The sequence below is a fragment of the Glycine soja genome, chromosome 9, assembly GCF_004193775.1.
Source record: "Glycine soja cultivar W05 chromosome 9, ASM419377v2, whole genome shotgun sequence".
Taxonomy (NCBI): Eukaryota; Viridiplantae; Streptophyta; class Magnoliopsida; order Fabales; family Fabaceae; genus Glycine; species Glycine soja.
In genome coordinates, this window is record NC_041010.1 from 43,403,797 (window position 1) to 43,414,432 (window position 10,636).

The 10,636-nt window shown below is 32.9% G+C and overlaps 1 protein-coding gene across 1 annotated transcript; it reads right to left on the reverse strand.

The window, feature by feature from the left end:
* Positions 1-257: 257 nt before the first annotated feature.
* Positions 258-5,124, reverse strand: LOC114367340 (NAC domain-containing protein 7-like). The gene is made up of 4 exons (XM_028324505.1): positions 4,238-5,124; positions 2,377-2,560; positions 1,990-2,261; positions 258-1,359 (listed from the first exon to the last, which is right to left on the reverse strand). The coding sequence occupies exons 2-4, from the start codon at positions 2,534-2,536 to the stop codon at positions 727-729; spliced, it is 1,065 nt and encodes a 354-aa protein (XP_028180306.1). The 5' UTR covers positions 2,537-2,560; positions 4,238-5,124; the 3' UTR covers positions 258-726.
* Between the last annotated feature and the right edge of the window lie 5,512 nt (positions 5,125-10,636).

The window sequence follows — 10,636 nt, forward strand, 5'->3', positions numbered from 1 at the left end:
TTGTTACAAAGGCACAGACACAGAATTAAACCATGTTCAAATTGATTAAGAAAAGGACATATAATATTTATAAAATCTTTTTTTGCAACTTATATAACACTCTCTTCTCTTTCTCTTTGTCTCTATATATATCATAATACCAGTATGTATTCTCTCATTTGTAGGAGAAAAAAGTTGTATAGTTTTGATGTATAAATTGAGTTTTTCTTAAAGAAAACAATAACTTGTTAAATAGATGTTCAAAATTAACAAACAAATTAAAAAAAGAGAAAAGAACAATTTATTCTGTAACAATTTATTCTGTAACTATTTCATTTAATGGTAACAACATAGATATAGATATGCCATATATATATATCGACCACCCGGTCATAATCCAATGAAAACATCGGATGTGGCTGTTGGACCTTGGCTTAAAACTCATCATGCATGCGAAGCCAATATATAATGCAACTTTTATATAACCCTGCAAAGCTGTCCATCTTCAGGGAAATACAGATGACTTTTTACGGACTATTTGATCCTTCCATTAATTTTTCTTAATTGAATATGCTAGAAGCTTAGATAGAAGTAGTGGAACGAGAAGCTCCACAATATTTAAAGTTTTGCTCATTACGCACGTTTATTATGTACAGGCACTTAGACAGTACTTGCAAGTGATGTTTTAAGCTAATTAAGTACCCTATAATTAGTATGTACCCAAAACCAATTTATAATGCAGCCACACTATTTCCACAAATCAATTGGGCAGCTGGAGTTTGATGTTGATGCATTTTGTTCAGGCACCACTAGCTTTTGTTTGTCCAAATGTCTGAACTGTACACTGCTATTGTCCGTGCCTTGAAAGATATTTTCTTTGGAAGCATCTTGACTAAGTTGTGAAGCAACAAACTTGTCAAGCACTCGCCAATCAGTCACTGGATCCACTGCTTGTTCATTGGAATTGTTAATGTTGCCATAGGTTGCCTGAAAGTTTTGCTGACCAACATGTTCTTGTTGTATGAGTGATGGGGGAAGCAGAGAAGTTGAGTGGTTTACATGGTCTAGAACATATCCTTCCATGGGATTATTAATAGGTGCTATGGCAGAAGCAGATTGAAGCAGTTTTGGGCTCTCTAGAAGTGGAAGCTGGAGGAAGTGGTCACGAGGCAATTGGTATGGCGGCAAATCTAGCTCTTTCTTGCAAGGATATGGTAGCTGCTGGTAGACCAAATTAGATTGACAAGTTTGCTTTGGTGAGTCCAAGTCTTGCATGAAAGAGACTTGCTCATCATACCAACAGGAGGAGTCATGCTCACTCACTTTACGCATGGTTGTTACTCTCTTCTTGAATACTCTACACACAACCCATCCTTCTTCCTGCTTCAGCCATGCAGACATACAAAATTCAAAGAGTCCACGTGGAGGACAAAACCATTGTTAGTTTATGGGGATGTATTGAGAGACTCACCAAAAAGAAAGTTGTACATATAGCTAACTAATTAACAAAGCTAATAGAAGCTAACCAATTATAAGGAATCAAATTAAGATGAACTCTATACTAGATAATGCAACATGCATGATGTTCTTTACTTTTATCGTTGGATTAATGATTCCCAATTACGTTTAACTTGCTTGTCACTCGATCGATAGAGCTTTTGCACAATTGTATATTTAATTTCCACTAATTTCGTCAAACAGCTTGTGACTTGTTAATTATAAAATGAACTCAAGGTGGAGCTCTTTATTTTTCTAGGGTGATGTTCAAAAGTGAAGATTAGTAAAAGGGTTATTTATATTTTGAAGAGTCTGATTTTTCCACATAAATTTTTACTCACTATAAAAACTTTCTATTTATATCTCTCTCTACAGATCAATAAGTCAAGCAAGACTTTTGGAAAAATTCAATTCCATCTCTCATACAAACACTTATAATTAATTAAATAAATAAATATCAGGAAACAGTTTTAATTTGTTTAAAAGCATATGACTTGAGAAATTATAACTTGCCTGTGGAGTGCCATTTTCATCTGTTTCAAGCCGATACTCGTGCATTATCCAATCTGACTTTTGTCCATTTGGAGCTCGACCTTTATAAAAGACTAAGGTTTTCCTCATGCCTATCAGCTCGTGCTTGGAATAGATTGCCTTGTCTCTTCCTGTTGCTTTCCAAAACCCTGCTGCAGTTGCTCTATTTGTGCGAGTTCCAGTTGGATACTTCTTATCTTTATGGCTAAAGAAGTACCATTCATTTTGCTCTTCTGCTCCTATTCTGCAAATCTCTTTAAAATTTAAAACGAAAAGAAAAAAACAATGCAAAGTTAACAATATATCTTTCACCAATAAAATCGCCCCTCTAGAATTTAGATGCTATGAATTGAACTCGATCAGTTCTACCTTGAAGATCCCATGGCTCAATTTTGTAGAGGTCAACATCTTTTATCACATCTAGATCAATCCTCCTTGAAGCAATTTTCTTCCTAAGGTAGTAATCAACAAGTTCTTCATCCGTAGGATGGAACCTGAAACCGGGGGGGACATGAGTAAAAGTATTCATGTTCTCCCACTCTTGTAATCAGTCCTGCAAATTAAATAAATTGGATCATATAAGATACTCCCATCCGATACTTCGTAATTTACTAGCTTGACCAAATTTAAACATCAGTATGATAGAAAGTATGATCAAGTAAACTTGGCTTTTTATCATCATGTCAACAAGTTTACTGTATACCAGTACACCGCATACAAATAAAAAAAATGTCATATTAAAGAAATAAACAAGCAACAGGGAAGTTTTCAATATATAGTTTGGAAACTGATCAGCCAATTGATTTTCCAGATATAGTTATATTCATAAAATTAATTTCCTTTTCAACCCAGGTGAAAGGATTAATAAATGAAACTGGAGATGAGAATTGTAAAAATTTAACTACTTTAACACATGGATTAAAAAATTTAACAATTTTAACATCAAATATCTGTCCGCCCTGTCACTTGAGCTATTCCAAATTGGGAAAGACAAATAACTGTTCTCTTGCACTTTGATAAGGCAAATTTGATCATTGTATTGAAATTTTCACCCTTCGTGAATAATTAAGAAAATATTGTGGCATTGTTCTGTTCCTTTTCTTTCTTTTTGTTTAATAATATTTTCCCTGAATGTATTGACAGTAACCATGATTAGAGTAAGTTAAAAGTAGTTTTCCACTCATAAGTTTTAACATTTAATAGTAACTTTTTAAAATTAAGGAATGAGGTTACCGTACAGACAAATAAGCTCAACTTTTCTGCATAACTTTACTACACAGTAATGACTTCAGAAGATAAAGTGAATAATAAACATCAAGTTTATTAGCAATCCTAAGTTTAAATACTTATTTGACCTAAATTTTCACAACCGAGGATTAATCTAAAACCTTAACTTTTTTTATATAGAAATACTTTTTTTACAACTCTTTTTTTTCTCTATCTTTAACCGTCAAATTACCTATCTTAATTATATCACTTTTTCTCTTCTCTTCCCATCTTTCTCAAGTAGTAAGAGATCGAAGTTGTATAATTTAAAATAAACTTTAATTTCTCCAAAAGAAAGGTGGCAGAAAAAATAAATGATATACTTAAATTACCATACATCTCATCAAAATGTCTATATACAAGACGTTGATAATATTAAAGATTATATAGATCAGATAGTGAATATATTGGAGAAGAAGAATAGAGTTGCTATTTAGTATTTGTTTCTTTGTATATATATAATATGTATGGAGAAAAAGCATGATCATCATTATCCGTGTGAAATGTTCACATAGTCAACACACATGCAATAAGAGACACTCACAAGACTTACTAGTACTAGATGAACATACAAGTGATTGTCACTCATTGTGATTGCCACTAATATATGAGCCATGCTTATAAAGTAGGGATAAAGTTCATGAACCTTCTTATAATGTCTAACAGTATGCTTAAGGTTTATAACCCAGATCATATAGAAAAGAGCCTCCCTAGCCCCTGGGGAGGAGGGTGGTGCAAATTAAATGAATTGAAAAGCCCCTTTAAGGATTCGTTGAGTTTAAGATCTGAGAAGTGAGAAGTCTCCCAGTTCTATATATATGATAACAAGTTGTTCACATCGATGATTTAGAAGAAAGGATCCGGGTAAGGTGGTTCAGTCTTCACAGACAAAGCAAATTAAAAAAACTAAAAAAGGAATCGAAGATACAAAAATAATTTAGACAGAAAGATAAAGAGAGCTCACAGATTAAGCTAACTAGCAATAGCCGTCTTCACAGATCTGGGTACGGTGGTGCAGTCACAAATCGATTTTCGTCCAAAAATGAGTTGGTGTTTATATAAACTGAGATGAAAGTGGTGGAATATGCCTCAACTAATTAACTCCAACATATATAGTGGAAGCTCCTAAACCAGACAAAGATTTTCAACGACAATAAAAGTACTAAAAAAAGGTTCAAACAGTAACAAACACAAGTCCTCGGGAATAGAAACTGTCAACTTTTTATTTTTACTTTTTGTTCTCTCACAAGTCACAACCTGTGCTGTGTATGTTTTACTTGTGGGATCAGATCCCGAGGAAAAAGCATAAACAAGGAACAGAAAGCGGCAACGTCTGAGGATCAAAGCTGGAAACGGAATAACAAAAGGGAAGACAAGTAGGGTTAAACAGGAAGGAAAAAAGCAATATAATAAAATAAAACCCTAATGCTTCTCTTTGGTTTCTGGCAAACAATATATGGTATATATCATGAACAAGGTCTCATTGTCGGTTGAGCTGAATTGGTGGGAAAGGTTTTTGAGTCAGAGAGGGATAGAAGGTGGCGGAAAAATGGCAGAGGGAGAGGCGCAAGGAAATTGTTTCTGCTGTGCCACCTCTACCCGAAACTGAACGAGACCCAACCAACAAACAACGAGTAAACAAGAAAGGCAACTTTTTTTTTTCTTTTCTCTCAGAAGGGTCTCTTTCAATTCTCTGTATCAATTAATCTGCAAGGTTTGCATAACATATGAGCTAGCTAGCTAGGTAGGTTGTGAAGGGCAGAGAGGAACTAACAGCACAGGCCAATGACAAATCTTAAAGGGCTGCCACAACACAAGAACTAAAAAGAGTAAACAAAATTGGTGGTGACGTATTGGAACAGCCAACCCTTTCTGGCTTTTACAAAAAAGTCACACACAAATGAGGCATGGTGGCCCCCACCTTCATTCTTAGTCCCTACCATTTCCACCACCTTCGATTCTCAACTGTAATTAAATTGTGATGATGGTCTTTGGAAGTGACACTGGATCTCGTGCATGTTCTACGGGACATTTGGCCCTCATATATATATGACAAATCTTCAAAAGCTATAGGCTAGGCTTGGCTAATGGTTCCTCTTCTTGTCCCTTTCATGTTAATTCTGTATCAGTACTAGTGATGGTTGTTTGTCTTATAATTAGCCTAATGATACATTTCTTGCAGGCCTTGCATCAATCTCAAATGACTAAAATTATAGTAGTGATATTAACCATACTAGTTAGAACATATGTATTTATTCATTCACCTGATTAATCCCAAAGTTGTTCCCTCACAAACAATTGGATGGCTGTTCCTCTAATAATGATATCAGAGTAAATGTGAAAAAGTTTATGTCTTTAAAGTAATAATTATTTCATTTGTCTTGAGCGAGACAAAAGAAAAAAATTAATTAATTGTTTGAACCAAACATTTTCTTTTCTGATTAAGAGACATTATATAACTTTTTGTGATAATAACTTTGAGAAAAAAGTTATATATCAATAATAATGTAATTTTTACACATTTATCTAATCATAATTTATTATATATAATAAATTTATTAATTTTTAAAATAATTATTTTAAAATAATTTAAATGAGGATTTATGATTAAATGATAGTGTAAGTAGATAAAAATTAAATTCATGCAACTAAAATTTCCTGCATTAAACTTTATAAAATAAGTACTTCATAAATTTTGTTATTCCAGAGTTGGTACTAATTAACTAAACCAAGAGATTGAATTAGTAAAATATATGTAGAACTCATGATGTATTTGAAAAAAAAACATGAAATTAATTAAAATCTAGAAACATACTTTTCTGTATCTAAACATGAATTATTGTTACAAAGGCAGGTTTGAATTGAAATACATTAATGACCATGCATTTCTTATGTGCTTGAAATTGAATTCCCAATTGATAAGTACTCCTCTGTATTGATTATTCATCTCTCCATAAAATTAATTAAGTTTTCAAACAAGCATCTATTAGCTAGTTAAGTCATTATTATTGGCAAAAAAAAAAAATCCTAGGAATTAGTAAACTTTCGATCAAGGATACCTCTCAGGTATGCTACTAGTGAATTGACTGATAAATATAAAATGCTATAGTTAAAAGAAAATTAAGCACTTGTGAAATAAAAGAAATAAGGTAAATGAATTGGATGAATTAAAATCAACTTATGCCCTTTAAATTTGCAAAGTTAAATGAGAAATCTTTTCCAAAAGTCTTACCGAAGAGTTTATCCAAATAGAGTTAGTACAGTACATTGAAATCTGTATTACCAACTCTTTAGCAAATATATGTGCAGTTAAAGTATCTGTTTTAGGAGTGCTGTGAATATCATTCAAGAAAGATCGCAAAAAAATAGTTATATCTTGATATAGTATTGGGAAATCCAAAGCTAGATGATGAAGTGTTAATTTGTTGCGAGTTATTTATGAATTTATTATTTCTTAAAAAAATACAGTAATTAAACAACCAAAATGAAAACTCAATTGAAGCACCGAACTAATTAGTTAATTTCCTTTCTTCCTAACTGCATACGATAGATGATTATGCAATGCTAATTACAAGGAATTAAAGTCATTAAGGGAATAGAAGGCATAATCGATCGATACAACATTGAAGTATTCATCACCTGTGCACCACAGATTGATCAATGAAATTTTTATTCAACTACACTACTCCAGTATCGACACAATGATGTTTTTCAATTTTATTTTTTAAAAAATCCTATTAGTGTATAATCAATCCCACATTGGTTTGGCATGATTTCATTATTATACTTAGATGTAACTAATTTACTTGCGACCAATGCGTTTCCATCACACTATCGAGGGTCATAATTGATGCTATGTATATACAGTTTCTCCTCTCAGTGGTGGACTTTATTACGGAATTCAGTTCCCATCCCAACAACTGGAAATAATCCCGTCCCGTTCTCAGATAGAGTTCACATGTTTGATCAACGGCTAGCATTGCATGAAACCCCAGTCCTTCGCATTTGAACACTGGATGTTCACATCCAATTTTTTTCTCTCGTTTTTAGCCATAAAATCATTTTACTTTTTTTTTTTATAATTAATTGCTTGCACATGTGTAATAAATTTTATTTTTATCTGCATATAAGAAAATAAAGTTTTTAATTTAAAATTGGGCCGGTATGCTCTGTATATCATCATTTGGGTGAGATTTAATTAAAAGATCGGTCACATGTTTGTGATGTTAGACACCGGAGAAGAAAAATAAAAAAAAAATAGATACATAATTCTTTTTTTAAAAAAAAAAAAGAGATATAGTTCACACAAACATAAAATATCTAAAATGGAATAAAAATAACAAAATTACATTAAAAAGAAAACAATGAATTGATGTTAATTGTGAGAGAGTTTGACTCCCTTTAAAAAAAACGTTACCAAGTGTCTTCACTCTCTTTAAGCGTGAATCTTCCTCTTTTTCTTCTTTTTTTTGTTGTTGTGAAAAGTGTATTTTAATTAGGCCTTAGTTACCCAGAGGTAATCACTAATTGGCTTGTACAGCCTAAATGTAAAAAGGGAGATACGACTATTAACAAATTGCTAAAAAAGAAAGTAATTTTTTTTCATCTCCGTTATGGATTTCTTAAAGTTTCTTGTGTAGACTTTCACATTATTTGCTTTTATCTTTATGCGACATTTTTTTTTTCGTTTTACATTATACGATGTTTGTTCTGGTCTTTTAATATATATGTTATACATTTAATATATAAATAACGTCATTACTTTTGTATACATAAAAAAAAACGTGGTTACTTTTGTAACGATTAACGACTTTATTAAATGTACCACTCTACCGGGGTGCATGGAAAATCAAATAATATTCTTTTAGAAGGTATATTAGGTTGTTGAGAGAATTAGCTTGAGGAAGTCAATCATAAAATTTAAATAGATTATTCCAAAATCGTTTCAAACTATAGACATACAAGCAATAGTGCATTTGTTATCATAATAACTTTGTTTTTGAAGGAAGGATTTGTTATGTGGTATCCATTTTACAAATATTCTGAAGTTCCTGAATTGTAACTGTTAAATATTTTTATACTTTTTATGAGCACAAGAGTACGTATGTGCAGTTGTAAAATTTGTAGAAAACTTGAGAGATGGACCCAAATCTGAAAAACTAGAACAAGGCTTTTGTTTTTCAAAGTAAAATCATTGGGCCCATTCACAAGGCTTTTGCAAAGCGGCTAAGCTTGCTAAGCTAGCCGGCTTAGAGATATAAGCCCAAGCCAGTGAGTCGGTGACCAGTGTGGTGGAATGTGGGACCCACCTTCGTTTGATGGCTGAGTGTACGTAGCGGCTTATGGTCTGGCGTGAGCTAGCCTATATGATTAGAATTGCAAGTTGGGCTTAGTTGTGCGGAGCCCACTATGGTCCATCTTCTCTCTTTTTGTTGGGAATTGGGATGTTCATCTCCCACACTTTTGCACAACAACACGTGCAATTTTACCCCGAGTGGGCAGAGCAACTCATTATAACAATACAAACTTATTACTCACAACCTAATTATTGTTGTGGGTGTTTTCTTCAACCAAAATATTACTTTGTCTTTATAGCAAGAAGATATTGGTTGTACACCAATATAAATGTGTAAAATGGATATGGGAACAAGGCTTGCAATGTACTAGTTGAACAGGCTCTTGTGGAAAAGGTTATCTTATAATTGGGTTTTGTGTGAGCGTGGGTATTATTTGCACCTCACAATAATAATAATAATACCAATAAGGATTCGCGGAATCACACATTAATCAATTTTCAAAATAAATAAATGCGAAAATGTAAAAAGCTGAGTTGACCTTTTGATGTGGGGTTGTGATTCAATCAAGTAGACCCCATTGATGAATCATCACTTGTTGCTGACGTGGCAAGGCAATCCAATGGGGATGCGGCTTCTGAAATGCACATGGGGCCCCACCTCTGATATCACTATCTCGTTTGCATCATGGATGTTCTCCAATTTTTCGCAGAATCGTAGGCTTTCTATGGGGTCCATGCCAGAGTTGGTATTGGTTGCTTATCCTCTACACATTTTATACTCCCCAAAGACAACGTTGCCCTTTAGACTACCCTTTCTTTCCAACTGAACCTCTCGAAGTTGTGTAACATTGAACGAGGATAAAATGGGAATGTAGGGTTCAAAAATAAATCAAGAGTATAATGTACCTAAGATGAGCATGAAATGCTAAAGCTGTGAGTGTCACTTCAGGTATGGTACATCTGTTATAAAAAAATATAATATGTAATCATGATATATACTACGGGATATATACTCTATAATATATATATCAACTTTTACCCAACTGACAAAAAAAAAATTACCCTTTTCTGCATACAAAAATTAGGGAGAAGGAAATGAAAATATTGATACATGCATTGTAATTTCTTTTGTATTTTTTATCTAGTTATCTACTTGCTCCTTACAAACAAATCAGGGTGGACATTATTTTATTTTATTTTCCATCGGAAAACACAAAGGCCATTATTTATTTATTTACACGAAGATCTCCCCCCACATGAATGAGAAAAGTATAGGGTCTGGTAATGTTTGTTAAATTAAGTCATCATTTTTATATGATATTACAAGTATTAGACGAGCCTCACATCAAAGTGATAAGTGACTTGTTAAAAGAGAACAATAAACATTATTTATCTGTGTATATCCAGGATTTGTCAACTTATTTCATCAATGAAACAAAAGGTCGTGGAAATAGCCTCTGGGGTTAATCATTTTAATAATTGTGTTATTTTTCTAGTTTCCATTGTGTCATCACCTTGTTTTCACAAAATGGTAATAATTGTGTACATGATTACATGTGGGTTTATGCCACCTTAAAAATGATAATACCAATTATGGTTAATGTGAATAAGATATAGAAAGGATTAGAAGAAGTGTCTTTAATTTGGAATCATAGTCACCAACTTTGTATTGTTTCGCAGTTATGCAATAAACTGCTTCACAGTAAGTATAACATACCACACTTGTATTTTATTCTTCACACGGCAGAACACGTATGTATGGTGAGCTCTCCATTATGTCATGCTCTCGTAATAAAACGCGTGAGGAAAAATATTCGAATTAAGTCATACCCTTTCAATTACTGAAAAACTAACCATCTATTCGTTTGTTTTCACCCTCCTTCTTAACTAATTAGTTAATAATGTTTCTGTTATTGAGATCTAATCATAGAATAGACTAGAGACGGCAAAGAAATAGCCGTGGGTGCAAGGAATAGACTAGAGACTAGATCACTCAAACTTTTGACAGGAAAAACTTAACGTAACTATAAGTTTAGATCTAGAGTTGAGTTTTCTTTTCTCTATCAT